Source organism: Protopterus annectens, chromosome 11.part0 (assembly GCF_019279795.1).
Source record: "Protopterus annectens isolate FY-2018-M chromosome 11.part0, PAN1.0, whole genome shotgun sequence".
Taxonomy (NCBI): domain Eukaryota; kingdom Metazoa; phylum Chordata; order Ceratodontiformes; family Protopteridae; genus Protopterus; species Protopterus annectens.
Window position 1 is genome coordinate 776,534,711 of NC_056745.1, and position 16,921 is coordinate 776,551,631.

The 16,921-nt window shown below is 39.8% G+C and overlaps 1 protein-coding gene across 1 annotated transcript in view; it reads left to right on the top strand.

The window, feature by feature from the left end:
* ATP6V0A4 (ATPase H+ transporting V0 subunit a4) overlaps positions 1 to 16,921 on the top strand; it is a 563,239-nt gene that overhangs the window by 252,348 nt on the left and 293,970 nt on the right. Inside the window, exon 9 of the mRNA XM_044088210.1 lies at positions 1,405 to 1,498. Coding sequence (XP_043944145.1) covers positions 1,405 to 1,498 — 94 coding nt within the window. The remainder of the gene's footprint in view (positions 1 to 1,404; positions 1,499 to 16,921) is intronic.

Here is a 16,921-nt window from a genome sequence, read left to right on the forward strand (position 1 = left end):
TTATAACTTTGAATGTTAAAATATCGAATTTAAATGTTCAAAGTTATAAAACTTCGAGCATATGTAAAAAAAAAACGCAAACCCAAAACTAACATCTGTAGGCGGGGGCATGCACCCCTGCACTCCCCCCACCCCCACCCCACCCGCTCTTTAAATATACCAACTCTGAGACCACACTACAGTGCAGTAAGGGAAATCTTCCCTTTACAGCACTATAGTGCAGTCTCAGAGTTGGCATATTTAAAGAGCAGGGGCTGTGGGCGGTGCAGGGGGGCTTGCCCCCCTGCCTACACTAGTCAGGTAAGTTCTGTTTTTTTTTTTTTTTTTATTATATGTTTGATGTTTGAAACTTTGAGCATTTAAATTTGATTATTTAATGTTCGAAGTTTTCAAACTTTGAACATATAATTTTGTGTCTTTCGGCTTTTCCCAGTTAGGGGTCGCCACAGTGGAACTCTGGTCCGCTAATGATTGGCAGTAGAGTTTTACGTGCTGGCTTGCCGGGCCTAATGCACAACCTTCAACGAAGGAATGCCCGTTCACGCATGTTGCCACACAGAAGACGCTTTAACTGAGAATCGAACGGGCAACGTCTAACTGTGAGGTGACAACGCTACCGTAGACACTTATAGTAAGGTGGCTAAAAAGAAAATTTTAAAATCAGTTTCATCGTTAGCAGAAACTCCAAATCTATTAGCAAAATATGCCTGTAAATTGAGTTTTCTACAAAACTCCTTCACATCTTCAGCACATTGGAATTCTGAAAGAATAAGTGGGTATATAATTTAAGCCCTTATTCAACAAACTTCATTCTCATTAAGTTGAAAACAAGAAATATTGTGTATCAACTCATTACAGTCATCTATGCATGCTGAGTCATCATTTGCTGAAATATATCCTAATCTTTTCTTATGCCATCCTTAGCAGTTGGAAAAGGGTTAATGGACTTGATTATTAATTAATTAATATCTTTTTACCTGGGTTAACTCTTTTACTAGCTGGTGCCCCAGACATTTCTCCATTTATTTCATTAGCTGAGGATACTTTGTCAGTATTAAAAATGTTATCCAATCAGTGGAACATAAAACAGAATGAGCATTCCTTGATGGCTGTCTGGACATAATAAATATTTTTAATGTGTAGCACAATATTAAATATTCTACAGCCACTAGATATCCTCATTGCTATATGGTTATATATGAATTTATCTGTATGTATGCATTAATATGTTTGTTCATTACCAAGAAGGCAATGTATAAATGTATATTAGGTCAGTTAATATATTGATCATATTTTATTAAAAAAAGTTCTCCATTTTCCATTTTTTCCTTTTTGGAATTTCAGTTTTATGTGCTGTGCCTTATCCTCCATATTTAGTACTTAATAATCTGATGTTTTAAACAGATTCCGTGCTACAATCTATCCATGTCCAGAGACAGCAAATGAGCGCCGTGACATGGCTGCTGGTGTCAGTACAAGAATTGAAGAATTAACTTTGGTAAGTTTGCTTTTTCTTCTGGCATTTTCCATGTAATGTTACAAATTATTTGGCTAGGCATTGAGCTTCTCTGTGGCCTAAACCTTTCATCTGTCCTCCTGCATTCATCTTCCCAGTGATAGTTGTCAGGGTCTCTGCTGTAAGAATCAAACACTAGAGAAAGTTATAGAACTTTGACCATGTAAAATCATTGCACCCAACACAGCCGTTGATTTTCACTCCCCTTTTTTAAACAATTTTTTTTGTGAAACATCTTTAAAGATTACTTCTCATTGATAAGACTGTGTTTTGTCACAACATGTAAATTTCCCCCAGGTGATGTGTTGATTTTCCTGTGTGTTAGATTCCACTGATCTTGACAATGTAGGCAGGATGGACAGCTGTTCTTCAATCGATCAGCTTACACCTTCTTCACATGGACTAGCATTACAAGTCTCCTTTGTTCTCCTAACCTGGTGGTCCTCAGGTAAAAGAAATAGGGAATCATGCCAAAAAATCCATGTTATTCCTCAGAACAGTATGGTGAGGTTTTCCTACCATGTTTTGTTACTTGTCAGTAGGAGGTTATGTCATACAGTGACCTAAGCATCTATTAATGTCCAGGAACCATGCTTAGCAAGTGCCAGGGTGATGCCTCTTATATTTGCCAAGGATGATCCATGCACAGGACACTTAGTCTTCCTTCTCTTGGGAATGAAAATTAATATAACATGATGTGACCTCCCCCCATCTGACTGCTGAGTGACCCAAATCTGCTCCTAAATCTAAACTAAGAGTGTCAGAAAGCCAGCTGCTGCATGGATGAGTCAGTTATTTTTTATGTTAACTTGTCTAAGATACAGATATGGACGTGTCGAGTTCTAATGAAGTCAGACTTGCTGACCAGGTCACATTCATTATCTTCTACATATTCTAGTAATCTGTGGTGTCACTTCTGGGCCTCATACAGTATTAGAGCAGGGCACTGTTTGCCGTCTGCTATATCTCAGTGGACATATGCAGAATGTTTAATTCCCAGAAATGATGTTCCACTGATGGTCCATGATAATATAGTGCTATAGTTTTCAGTACTGAGTTGCAGGCACATAATGGAATCTAGCAACCCTTGCTCCCATTCCATGAGTCCCTAGGTAATCTACTTAGCTTCCTAATGCTTTCTGGCACTACGTATTTTCTTTGTTTTCTACCTGTCCTTTCTTTGTCATCTGAACCAAAGTCAGAGCACTATGTCTGAGCAAGTGGACAAGCTGTCTGAGCACCTAATGTGTTCTCAGAGAAAAAATATATTTCATTTGATTTTAATGCCACTTGCCGTATACATTTTTTTATTTATTCAGTTGCTTAGACTTTAGTAACTGAAAATGCACAAGAGGGCTAAGAAGCCATGTTCACCTATGCCACATGAGACTATAGTTAATGAACCAACAGAATGTAAGCTGTTGCTATAGATCTGTGCTAACACAAATAAATTATTCTATATTAATTATAGACTGTCTTAGCTTGTGTTTCTCTCTTTTTAATTTCTCCAAATCTTTTGGGTTTCTAATACTGTGATGGGAATGGACCTGATTCCTAAGTCAAAGTACGATTAAAGTTCATGAAACTGGTATTGTTTCAGTCTTTGATGCCAGCCAGTAGTGCTCTTCGCAGCACCTGCAATGTGCCCAGTAATGACTCCTGCAATTCATATGGAGTTACATGGACTGATAACAAATCTAAATATGATTTTAGACTATTTTTTATAAGACCTGTTGCTCCTACTACTATTGGAACTATCTGGGTATCTTTCTTCCACATTGCTCTCATTTCTGCCTGCAAATCCTGGTATTTTATGACTTTGTATCTCTCTTTTTGCAAGACACTGTCGCTAGGTGTGACAATTTCAATGAGCTATGCTACTTTTGTCTTCTTTTCTTGGGCCACTATATCAGTTTTTCTAGCATCTATCTTTTGAACTGATGGTAATGGGTGATCCTATGTGATGTAGACTTCTTCATTTTCTATCATGCTTTGTAGCTTGTACCATATGAAAGTTCTTATGTAGTGAAAGAGCTGATCAGTATATGGTATATATTTACATGTAAAAGCTACATGATAGGACATGAAATTTAATGGTACAATCTTGCACTTTGATGAAATGTTTTGGAAGAACCATTCCACTATATTCAGGTTAATTAAAAAAACAATAGAAAGGAAAACATTGCAATAAACAGCACAATTGAAATTAAGTAATTTCCTGTTTAGCAGAGAATAGACTTTGGATTGGCAGTTCAAATCCTGCTATGGTCATATGTGTATGCCATGATTATTTTCCTATTTAGGACCGTAGAACAGAAAAATAATGCTAGGCTGGAGATCACAGGGATGATAAGATGCCAAGCCATATATACACCTTTAAGTAGGCAAAGTTAAAAGTTCCTGCCACTCTTGTCAAGCTTGTAATATTGTTTACCTCCCAAATCTAGCAAGGCCATACATGATAATCTTGGAGAAAATTTGTGTCCATTAATCCACTCATCAAAACTAGTCTTAAATGTAGCCAAAGTAGTACATGTTTTCACCTATAGTGGCAACATATTCTAGAAGCTGGGAAACTGGTATGCTAGGAACCTATCCCACCGAGTCTTGTTTATGTTTTGGTATAGATTTAGTTTCTTACTGTGGATGTTTGAAAAGGCACTGGTTTTGTAAAAAAATAGGAGGTCAATAAGGATTAGGTCTTTCATGGCTCGAAAAGCTAGATGCAGGTTAGCTTGGAGCAGAAAGCAACCTAGTATGTTTTCTGGTCCTGTGGAAGTATTATTTTTAGACTTTGATAGGGATTCTGTGACTTGTTCTAACATGATTTCGGGGAGTATCAGTTTAGGTAGGTGAGGTAAAGCTGACACTAAATTTGCCTGCTAATGTATTGGCTATTTCCTTGGGATTAGAGCACGTGATATCATTATGGATGAGCTCAGTGCATTGTTGGACACCATTCCTTAACTTTATGACATAGATGAAGAGAGGTTTGTAGCTAGTTTTGGTATCTGTGGCATCATAAGTTCATATTGTACTTTAGATTTTATAATAGTGCTCGTAAGTTCCTTGCTGGCATGTTTCATTGAGGTCTTCAGTTAGGGGGGGTTGGGAATTTCCTGCAGCTGTTCATTGTTATCCTTCTTTAGTTATAAAATGTATTTATATGCGAGTTCTACCGCACAGGTTTATTCCTGAATTTGCTATTACATTTAGGACTGATGGGGACTAATTGTCTATGCAGCTATTTAAGTTCTGATAAGTCAGATCTGATGCTCTCTCATCTGGGTCTGTTTGCAAAGCATTGTTGGATATTTTGCATATGTCCTCTACAAGATGAAGCAGGTTGACTTAAAAAGTCCCTAAAGGTGGTTTCATTTGTCAATAGGGTAGTACAACTAAGCCTGACAGTCAATATGACCTGAGAAGAGGAGATAACAGGTGGGATACCTGTTTGTTAAAGACCAGGTTAAGAATGTTAGAGCTCCTAGTGGGTAGTTTTGCAATTTGCTCCAATGCATTGATATTAACAAAGTGTATGAAATGCTGAGCATAGCTATTTTAGAGGCGAAAGTGTGCCAGTCAATGCTTGGGTAATTCTAGTTGCCTAGCAAGAATGTATTTGGTTTGATATTTAATCCCTCAATGGTGTTAAGGCACTTTTTGTGATACTCTTGTATTTGAGGGACATTGATGGGGATCTGTAGCTAGCAATGAATTATAATTAGATTTGTTAAGGGTGATATGGATATGTAGGAGTTCCAAGTCAGAGTCATAGGTAATTTGATGTGAGGTAGTGGTATTTCTAAGAAATACAGATTCTTTCCCACAGTTACTGAAGAGTCTGAAGGCATGACAGATGCTAAACCTGGGTATAAAGGGAGTGCTGTCATTGCACTGAAACCATGTCTTAGTAACTACATAAATATGAATGCAGGAGGCTCTATAGCTCTGGTATCTTTCTAGTAAGACTCCCAGCATAGATTAGTGTCACCATGATGTTCTCCACATTTGAGTATGAGACCATTATGTTAGATTGGCCAGTAGGGGAATGCTGCCTAAAAATGTCACTATGGGACAACAAATTCTTTAGTCAGTATGTAGAACCCTTGGTATGAGAGGCATAAGCCATCCCTAGCAAAATAGTAAACATTGTCTACCTTCTCATCCAGGGCTGATAAATACTGGATTCCCTCAGAATAACATAGATTATGAAGTCAATTGCTGAATCCAACTATCTTGTCTTCATATCTAGGCATCATTCTTGGTGAAGGCAATACACTGCTCAAGGGCAGTATCTCAGTATCTTTCCTGCCTTGAACACATGCATTGTAATTTCCATCATGTTTTTCTACATAACTGTCTGGGATGAGCAACTCATGTCATTCACTCCCACATTGGCCACCATTAGGTTCTTAATGGACAAAGCCTTCTAAAGCAGAAGTATGGCAAGGTAATTCTAAGTCCAATTTTAAAGCACTGGACCCAATGAATATTATAATCACTGATGTTATTTATACAGACAGCAACAAGGGCATAGCCTGACATACACTATGTATGTTACAGTATGTACATTTTAAAAAGAAAATAATTTATTTATTTTGTCAAATGAGATGTGTTAGAATGTATTGTTTTCAAAATTGAATGTGTATCATGGTTTATAGTTATACATTTCATATTTTTCAGAATACCTGGGCAGCAAAATGCTTTTTTTTCTGCTTAATCCTGCACTTGTTTGGTTTGAATAGGTTACAGTTGTTGGAAGTAGTACATTCTGGAAAATGGTGTGCATTTCCAAAAATAACTGGTATGCCCTTGTATGGGGAGGTTTGGACAATAGCAAAGAAGAGTGGTAAATAACTCAAGATGGGGTGAAGTTGTTAATGGATGAGTACTACTGGACCAGATAGAATCAAGAGGTTGCCTGGGTTAGATGTGACAGATATAAGTAAGTATTGTCTATGGGGTGAAAAATGAACAAAATGGACACAATATGAGGAACTATTGTAAATGGGGTTACAGATTAACAAAGTAGACAATCTTTTGGTTGTCAGTGACTGGCAGTTCCTTTGCATGGGTCCCTGGTTTGAAGAAATTTGGAGGGGCTTCAGTGGCTGTAATCTCATTTTTGGCACTCAGAGGTTATATGGTGTCAAAGTTCGAGCTCAACCTATCATCTTGGTTTAATGAAGTTCATGAGAGACATAAAAGGATGCAAAAAATATTGGAGAGACAAAGGAAGATGCAAAAATTCTCTCTCTCTCTCTTTGTCTGTAAAACAAAATCCCATTCTGCACGTGTTTGCTATTTGTAACATGCTAAGTTAAATCGAACATGTAGTACTTATTTTTTTAATTCTACAAAGATAACAACATAAAATAAGTCATTTCAGAATGAGTACAGACCAAACATCATCATTCAGTAGTAGATAAATAGGTTTCATAAAGTGTCAGTGAAAGACAACCTGATACAATACTATGAGTGAAATAAACAAGCAACTGAATCTATCCTATTGGATTAGATAGGAGACATTTCATTATGGATCTATACAAGTCTGTCTCTGTCTCTAGACCTTCAAGAGTTTTAACTGTGACAAAGATAATGCATAACAGGTCAGGGTGATATTGGGCTCTTAGTAGCCAGTCCTACAACAGGCACTTACTTCTCTGTAGCTTACTTAGCATTAATTAATGCTTTAGTTACTTCATCAATGCAGAAGCACTGTATTTACTCACAGTCTAACACAGCTAACACGGGCTATTGAAATCAAGAAAAAGAAGATTTTGAGGGATACTAATGAATATGCAAAAGGCATTGCTTATCCCCCGCCTCCAGAGCCAATAAATACAATAGCGAACCATGAGATTGCTGAGGTGCAACATCCCCTAGTTGACGACGATAATGATGAGATGGATGACAACACGATGCAAACTAACCAGCTAAGGCGTATTGAGAGGCTTAGGAATGGCGGAGGTTCGCAAAATACATCATCGGGAAATATTAACAACTACAACCCTCAGGGTTTTCAGGGAGCTCAGAAAAAGCAACTGAACTATCAACAGAATGCCAGAGGTCAAGGCCAGCAGCAACAGAAGAAACAGAATCAACGCAGGAGATAGCACAAACCCCCACAACTAAACCGCACATCCTAGTAAGTACAGAGGGGGATTTTAAAGTCTATAACTTTACTGACCTACATGTGGACATTAAATTAGTCAACCTGTTGTCTAGGGGTCTATCCTTTGTGCCTGATAAGAAAGCCGATTTGGCTAAAACCATTGTGGACTTAAACATTTTTGTTTGTAAATTAAACCTGTCAGTTCTTATGGGTAATACTCCTACTCTAACAAGTGAATTAAAAGTTTCTAGCTTATTTAACCCCCCTCTGCATGCCACAATAGCTCTATTTGAGATTATTTGTGAGATGGATATTCAATCTGCTTTATGTGGGGTTAACTTGCCTAGGGGATATGCTAACAACATGTCCTCTGAAGACCATGATTTCTTGCAATTTTTAAAGGCATATAAAGTTAGGGCCATGAAGCCAGATAAAAGCAGTGGGCTCGTTTTTTTGAATGAAAGTGAGTATGTACAAAAAATGCTTACTTATTTAGACAGTGATTGTTATTGTCATGTAAGTTTAAATGAAGTTAACATTGCTTATAAAAAAGTGAATGGTACTCTCAATGATTTGTTCCTAGAAGGAAGTTTTAGCATGGACACTTTACAATATTTAACTATGATAGCACCAAGGACACTGGTTTTATTTGGATCTCCCAAATAAATAAAAACTTGAATAATCCAACATTTAGACCAATTGTGGATGGGAGGGGATCATTAACATATTCAAGTCCCAAATTTGTGGATAGCAAGTTGAAGCCCATTATTAAGAGCGAAAAACAGATATGCCCTGATTCATGGGGGTTCTTAGATGGTATTAATAAACTGGAATATAATGAGAACTATAATTTTCTCACAGTGGATATTAAAGATCTATACACTGTTATACCGCAAGACATAGGATTAAATTGGGTTAGAGCACTCTTAACATATAAAGGCATAGAGAACAGGGAAATGTCATAGAAACATTGCTAGACCTCATCTTATCCAATAACTTTATGCTCTTTAATGGTGAATTTTACAAACAAAAAAACAGGTGTAGCCATGGGGGCATCATGCGGGGGTAGCTTCGCTAATTGTGTCATGGCATACTGGGAAGAGGAGCTGCTATTCACAAATTATCTATTCCAACAGCACACCATTTGGTATACTAGATACCAAGATGATATGTTTTTTACTTGGAATGGGGATGCTAGTACAATTGAACCCTTCATAGAAGATATTACAAAGCTTACAGAATTTTTAGAGTTCACCTTTCAGTTTGCAAGAGTCCATCAACTTTTTAGATGTGTAGTTGTCAAAAGACAGACCCAGTAATAGATATAGGACTGTCATACACAGGAAGCCTACATATTCAAATGCATTTTTGCATTTTTCTAGCAGCCGCCCCTTCTATCAGAAAAAAGCAGTAATGAAGGGGCAGTTAGTAAGAGCTGCTAGGATGGTTTCTTCTGAGGCAGATTTTTTAGCAGAATGTAATTTATTGAAGGGTATGTTTCTAAAAAGAGGATACACTGAATATTTATTTGATCAAATTTGGGTAGAAGTGTCCACCAAAAGGGATAGGAGGCATTTTAAGCCTAGTTTACACAGAGGATACATGGTACCCCAAAATCTTATTGACAATGATGGTACTACACACAACATGATACCCGATTCAGGGCCTATGTTCTTGACAACATATTCGCTGAATGCCAAAATGATTTCCAACATTTTATATAAGAATTGGGCCCTAATTTCAGAAGATACCCATATCTGTAAAAAAAGGTATGGTCTTCTGCACATAACATACCGACAAGGACAGAATTTAAAAAACACCCTAGAATTACAAAGTGAAATAACTAATAGATTTTCTGGCATGTATAAATGTGGTAGATACCACCAATGCCAACACATTAAAGTTGGGAATAAATTTACTATTAGAGATCTAGAATACTTAGTGAAAGGGAAGTATAATTGTGAATCTAAAGGGATTGTCTACGTTGCACTATTTCAGCAGTGTCAATCTTTCTACATAGGAAAAACGAAAAGATCATTGAAACAGAGAATCTATGAGCATATATATAACATAAGTAAAAAAAACAACCACAAATGCTTTAGCTAGGCATACCTTAGAAAATCCCACTCACAAGTTTCTATTCACTATTCTCCATCAGAAAAAACATAATGCTCGAGGGGGGGGGGGGGTCCTTGAGAGCTGAAACTATAAGAGAATGAACTTTTGCGGCAGATTCGTACATATGCTCATATTCCCCCAGGCCTTAATGAATATGCTTCAATTAAGTGTATTTTGAAGCTGAAACCATTAGATAGGTGAAAGTTATATATTTATTGAATATTGCTTTGCATTTTTTATAAGCTTTAGATTATTTTACATGCATATAGTCTGTTAATGTCCTAACATTTTAATCTTCATGTAATCTAGGTATAATGTGTTCCAGCTTTTAAAAAGGAAAAGGCTTTTAAGCAAGGTTTTATGTGTATGACAACTTCAGTGTTTGTTCTATGAGTCCCTGCTTGGTTGGACTTATCGAGTTTAAAACATTTACATACTGCATTGTTTAATTAAATCAGTGATTAACTAATTAATGAATGTATAAAAACTATAGCATTCTGGGAGAGGGATGTCTGAAGAAGTCTAAGCATTATTTTAGATGAAAGCGCTAACATAAAAGTCTTGCGAAGATTACAGCTACTTCGTTTTTTATGTTTATAAATATTTACTCACAGTTGCAGAACACTGCACCATTTCTGAGGCATCAGAAGGAAGATGGTATATTATATGGACTTCAGAATTCTCAGTTTGTAGTATTTGGAAGTACTAATGCATAATTGCTCTTGATTGTTGCAGTAGATGGGGCTGGGAGGGTGGCGTAATGGCTAAGGTGTTTGTCTTACAAACACAAGGTTCAGAGTTTGAGTCTCACAAGGGGTAATTAGCTAGGCTTAAAATGTCTCACAAGGGCAGTTAGCTAAGTACTAAACTATGAACATATGAACCTATAAGATGTCAGGGCTTGGAGACTAAGGAGAGGAGTCAGACAGCATGGTCCACAGATCTTCCTGCATGTTATTTCACAATCCTGCCCCAGGAAAAAAAAACATCAGTGACAGTACAGCAAAGGGGGCTGCCATGCTGCAAATGTTAACTCACTCTACATTGATGGGACTGATTCCAGCAGTCACCAATTATATGGCTCTGAGAAAGTTAATTGATCATGTCATTGCTCCTAGACTGTACTAGAAAGAGGCACTAATGTGCAATGGAAATTACCTGGTTAATAAATGAGTTCATATCATAAACAACTATGTGTACATTTGACACATTCTCTGCCCTTCCTATGCTATGTCTGTTGAGATCAAACTAATTTTCCAGGCTTTTGATCTACTCATAGGTTTCTCATTTTTCCTGAGTGGCTGTGAAATGGGACAAAAAGCTAACATATTGTCAGATAGGTAAGCCTTTCAGAAAGCTCAGTTGGAATGGTGGCAGAGCTACCTTTACAAGCACTGCATCAAACACTATGACATGCATTATGTGTGATTTGAAATACACACTTGTCGTTTTGCCCTGGCTATGTGACATAGAGAATAAAGCCTGACTATGAGCCAGATAGCCCAAGTTTATGTATTTGCTCATGTGCTGGATGAGTGGAATAGGAGGGATGGGATTGAATGGTTAATGCTGACCCATCCTGGGATGATATAACCTTGTTATCCCAAGCTGGTGATGGCAACTCTCAGGGGTGTGTGCATGCACATACGCACACACGCACACACACATACACACACACACACACACACACACACACACACACACACACACACACACACACCAGAGGGTCATGCTGGATACTCTGTGTTGAGGTGGTGTTTACATCAAACAGCTGGGGCTGGGATTAGGGCTTAAGAGAAACATCCCATAGCCTGTATCCATGATGATGTGACCTGCTAATAGGGGGAGGTTGCTGTGTGGCCCCTGACCTGGAGACACGCACAGTACAAATGCCATATGGTTCCACTCTTGGGGTGGAAGCTAGACTAATGCGGATAAGCAGACAAGGGCACATATCTCTGCCAACATATGACTGGATGATGATGGGACATGGGCAGGGGCACAAAGCACAATCAGGGCTGCCTGAATGACAGCCTCTCCAAACAACTGTCAGTCCTGAGCTGGGATTATCCAGCATGGGGAAATGAATTGGCTCAAGCACAGTTGGGGGAGGCTGGATTATCAGCAGGTATGGGGGAAAATTCTAGAAAAAGTACTTATTACTTTTTAGGAGTTCCCACACATTGGGCTGGATTCACGATGACTTGCACAGAGTCTAAGAGTAGAGTAAGACTCCATGCAGCCATCATGTACGACGAGCGATCCAGGAACAGCCTGCAGGGGTGTGCAAGAGAGCTCCTAAAATGGCTCTTACACGGACAGGGCTGGGATATGCAAATTACCTCAATTGCAGGAGAAAGGCATGCAAATGAGGTAGATTTGCGATTTAGGAAACCCGAACCTGTCCGAGTAAGAGCAGTGTTATTTGCAGAAATGTACTCAGTTGACAACTGAGTACCGTTCTGCAAATAGCAAAACAGAGCCATGACAGCTCCAAATAAAGGTTGCATCCAGTGCAGGAAGCATGCCAATGGCCAAATATATGGCCATTGGCAATGTTTCCCGATGCAATATGAAAAAAAAATTAATTTTTTTTCTCCGATTTCCGATGTTTAAGCGTAGCGCAGCGCTGCGCAAACAGGCTGTGCTCTAAAAAAACAGAAAACTAAAAATTAAAACCCACAAATGTGGATCTTATTTAAATTGTTAATGTACAATGCAAGGGAATGGCAGGCTGAAGACAACATGGCCACCGAGTAGAGGTTGCTAAGGGGGAAGCTCAGTCTAAGAGATGTAACCAAGCATTAGTAGGCAATCCTATACATAGGAGGGTTAGGATAGTGAATCGCAAGTTTACATAGCAAATGAGCACAGTCAGCGGAGTGTAGGAGTAGGATAAGGGGAGTAACAGAGTAGAAGATAGGTGACATCACGAGGGGGGTATGTATGAAAGAAGTGAAGCTCATTAGAGCAGAGTGGCATGTGTCAGCTGTCATTTACACATCATGGAAATAGGCGTGTCAACGGGTAGGCTAGGTAAAGGCAAGAAATGGAAGGTGTATGCCATGGATAATACCAAAGTTTCTTGCTGAGTGGGTATGCACGCGTGTGCGCGCCTGTAAACCCAAGTAAGACAGAGTGCACGCGTGTAAGCGTGAGTGCGCGCTTTTAAGCTGGAGTAAGCATGTATAAGGCTGTTTAAAGAGTTGTAAGCACATTTGCACTGGTGTGCGCGCATTTTAACCCAAATAAGCAAGTTTTAGTCCGTGTAAGCATGTGTGCGTGTGTGTGAGCTGCTGTGAGCGTGTTTGCACTTGTATGCGAGGCGCTGCCCCCCCCCGAGGAAACAGAAAGGAAAAAGGAAGCACAGCAAATAGTAGGAAGCTACCAGGGAGTACTAGCAGAGCTAGCAGGTGAAAACAATCAGAATCAGGCAATTGCACAGGCAGTATACTAGCCCAGCCCAGCCTAGCACTTAAAACTCTGCAAACAACAGTCCATTATGTTTCTCACAACAGACACTGCAGTAAGCTAATAGAAGTGAAAACTGAAAAAGCTTTACTGAGACAAAGAAATGTTAGGGGCTGCCATTACTGTTATAAGGCGACATATGCAACATGCTGAGGGTGGTGACAATGGAAATGCTGCTGGACAACCCACAGTGAGGAGACGGAGAAGAGTGTACAGGCCCAGGGTAACCTACCAGGGCTACATGAGCTGGAGATAGTGGAGCGCTATAGAGTGGACAGAGACCTCCTGCAGCAAATTGTTGAGCTGTGCAGGCCATGCCTCACACACAGAACAAACAGAGGGGAACCCATCCCAGTGGAAACCAAGGTATGTGTTGGATATTAGCAACAGGTACCTTCCAGAGACCAACTGGTGATATGATGGGGATATCACAGGCATCAGCATCCAGGGTACTGCACCAGTTCCTGGATGCCATGTCAGCACATGTCGGTGATCATGTATATTTCTCCAATTCCCATGAGGTATTGGCCAGCAATATGCGTCTCTTCCAGCAAATAGCAGAATACCCTGAGGTAGTGGGTGCAATAGACTGCACGCACATATGCATCAAAGCACCAGCCAGTGAGCGGGATAGGGTCTACTTCAACTGCAAGGGCTTCCCCTCCATCAACTGCCAGGTCATGTGTGATGCCCAGGGCATAATACTGAATGTGTGTGCTGGCTGCCCTGGAAGCTACCATGATTCCCATATCTGGCATCTGATGTAGCTGTACCAGACATTTGCCAATGGGGACATCCCACATGGTCACCTAGTGGGGGATGCTGGCTATGCACTGGAGCCATGGCTGATGACACCCATCAGAAACGCACACACACCTGAACAGGAATGCCATAATGAGGCACATGCACAAACATGTAACGTAATCGAGCATGTGTTTGGGCTTCTCAAGTCACGATTCTGGTGCCTGGACACATCTGGTGGAGCCTTGCAGTACTCACCAACTACATGTACACAAATTGTCATGGTATGTGCTATGCTACATAATATGATCCTGCAAAAACAGCTGCAGCAGGACAAGCATAGGCCTCGGCCAAACTGCCCCTCACCATTGCCAAGGCCATCACAGGCAGAGCATGACTTGGAGGAGGAACAACCTGAGCCTGCCCCAGTAGGCAGAAGGAGGCGTGCCCAGTATGCTTTGGCCTTGGCAAAGAGGCAATGCATAGCACATACACTGGCTCAGTAGGAACTCTGGAAATTATACCTCTCTCTGACTTGCACATATAGTAAAAGGGATGCCTAAGTTGACACTGCCTGCTTTCAAACATGTACAGGGAGTGTAGTACGTGCATCCAACATAGGCCCCCCCCTTTAAACTTCACCATCTCCTCAAACAATGGCACTATCATCTCACCTGATTCAACAACAAAACTGTTAGGAATAACCATCAACAATAATCTCTCATTCGATCAACACATTAACAACAACATCAAGTTAGTTAACAGAAAAATAGGATCCCTATATCGAATTAAACCTTTTCTAACCCCAGCAACTAGAATCAAGATTGCCCAATCTCATCTTTTATCAACTCTCCTATATGCCTCCCCTATTTATACCAACCTCAAGAAAGTTAATCTTAACAAACTTGCAACTTGCTATAACAACATTGCCCGCTTCGCCACTGGTAACCCCTTCAGAACCCACCATTGTCTTAACTTAAAACTACTAGGCTGGCTTGAATTCCAAAACTACCTGGTAATTCCTCAACTCTCTATTGCCCATAGAATATTACGCCAATCTGACAACACCCCGATACTCTCTCAACTTTTAATCCCTTATAACAATCTTAACTCCCTTCACTCCTCTTGTAAACTCATGGCCAGATCTATAAAGTCCAACAACTCAGCTGGTGATTCTCTTTTCACTAACACTGTACGTAGAAGTTGGAATCTCTTACCTAGTGACATAACTCTGACTACATCTCTGCCACTTTTCAAACAGAAAATCAAACTGTACTTCCAAAATCACTGGCTTTGTTCCTGCAGTACACCTGACTATCTTATTTTCACTCTTTTACTCCTCCACTCTTTTCCTCTCTACTTTAATCCAGTTCTGATTCTACTATTTTTAGAAATTTAAGTATTTACATATTCTGTACAATTGTTGTAATTTAAGAACTGTACATTTCTATAAAAATGCTTCCATATTGTGAATATCATTAATTCATTTTGTTCTTTAATCCTTATAAGCTGTATCTTATAGTAATCGATTTTTATGTAATGTACCAGTATATAGTGGAGCTTTTCTCCTCGGGCCTCTGCTGAAAATGGACATGTATCCAGCCAGACTAGCCTGGTCAACAAATGTAAAATAAATAAATAAAAATAAATAGGCAGCCCTGCAGCACCACCTGAGGCATGATTGCCATGTGTTAAACAATATAAAGCAGTGCTAAACAGCATTTACCACCATGTAGTGTATGCAAACAAAATCACACACACCAACTAGCACAACTGTGGTCAATGTTGAGTAAAATTGGGCAACGTCCAGCAATGTTGGTGAATATTGAGTAATGTCGGACAAGCCTGGTCTAAGTAGGGCATAGCTGAACAAAAGCCAACATGCTCATATTTGTTTAACTGGCCCTTAAGCAGTCTGGTCTGCTCAGTATGAGCATATAAAGCAGTGATGGGTTTCGAACCCAGGATAGTGTGCACTATAGTTAAAGTACTGAACCACTAAACCATGACAGTATTGCAGTGGTCAGCCTGTATGAAGGAATGTTGATAAGTCTATGCAAAGTATCTCATGGAAACCCTGCAGGCACAGCATAATCCCTGTAGAGTTGTGACACAAAGGTGAGTCCTGCAGTAAGAACAGAGCCTGACTTCCAACACACACAGTATAAATGTTAATATTGGTCATGTTCACACACATCAACAAATGTAGTGGACCTCAGATAGCAACATACTGAAAGGTCACACTGGGCATGCTCACACACTTGAATAAATGAGACAAATGTCAGGCAACAAAACACGGAAAGCCTGAACTGGACATGCTCACACACTTAGGCCATGTCTGAGTACAGCAGTGGGCCACACATATCTGGAAGTTGCATGTGTTAACCCAGAAACCTGTCACTATCCAGCAATCTGCCCTGTGTACACAGTTATATGACAACAGACACATATATAATATAGTGGAACCCTGTCATAATCAAATATGTCCTGCAGATACCGAAGTTGTTCATAGAAACTGGTAAAGCAAAGATGATAAAGACCTGCATATCAGCAATAAACATTGTGCATCCCAAACATTAGCAAAGGTTCAGAGGTCAATACTAGGCTATCTGCCCTAGGGCATGTACAAGCATAGCCAGAGTGTGTTTGGCATTCGCAACCCTGTCAGATTACTACACTGTGTGTGTGTGAATAGTAGGTTACACAAGATAGCCCATGTACATTTAGGCTAGTGTGCCTCTGTCTAGCAGGGACACAAAAGATATCCCTGGGGTAAACATACGATCACCCATACAGTCGTCAAGATGTCTCCTGTAGGTGGTCAGTGGGTGGCTCTGCCTATGTGAAACTGGGATTACAATCCGGAGTGAGTGGAGCCTCTGGGAGAAGAATCTGTCCCTCCAGCATGTCCTGTTAACATCTGTGCTGAGGTATATGTCCCTGGAGTGTGTAGCTTC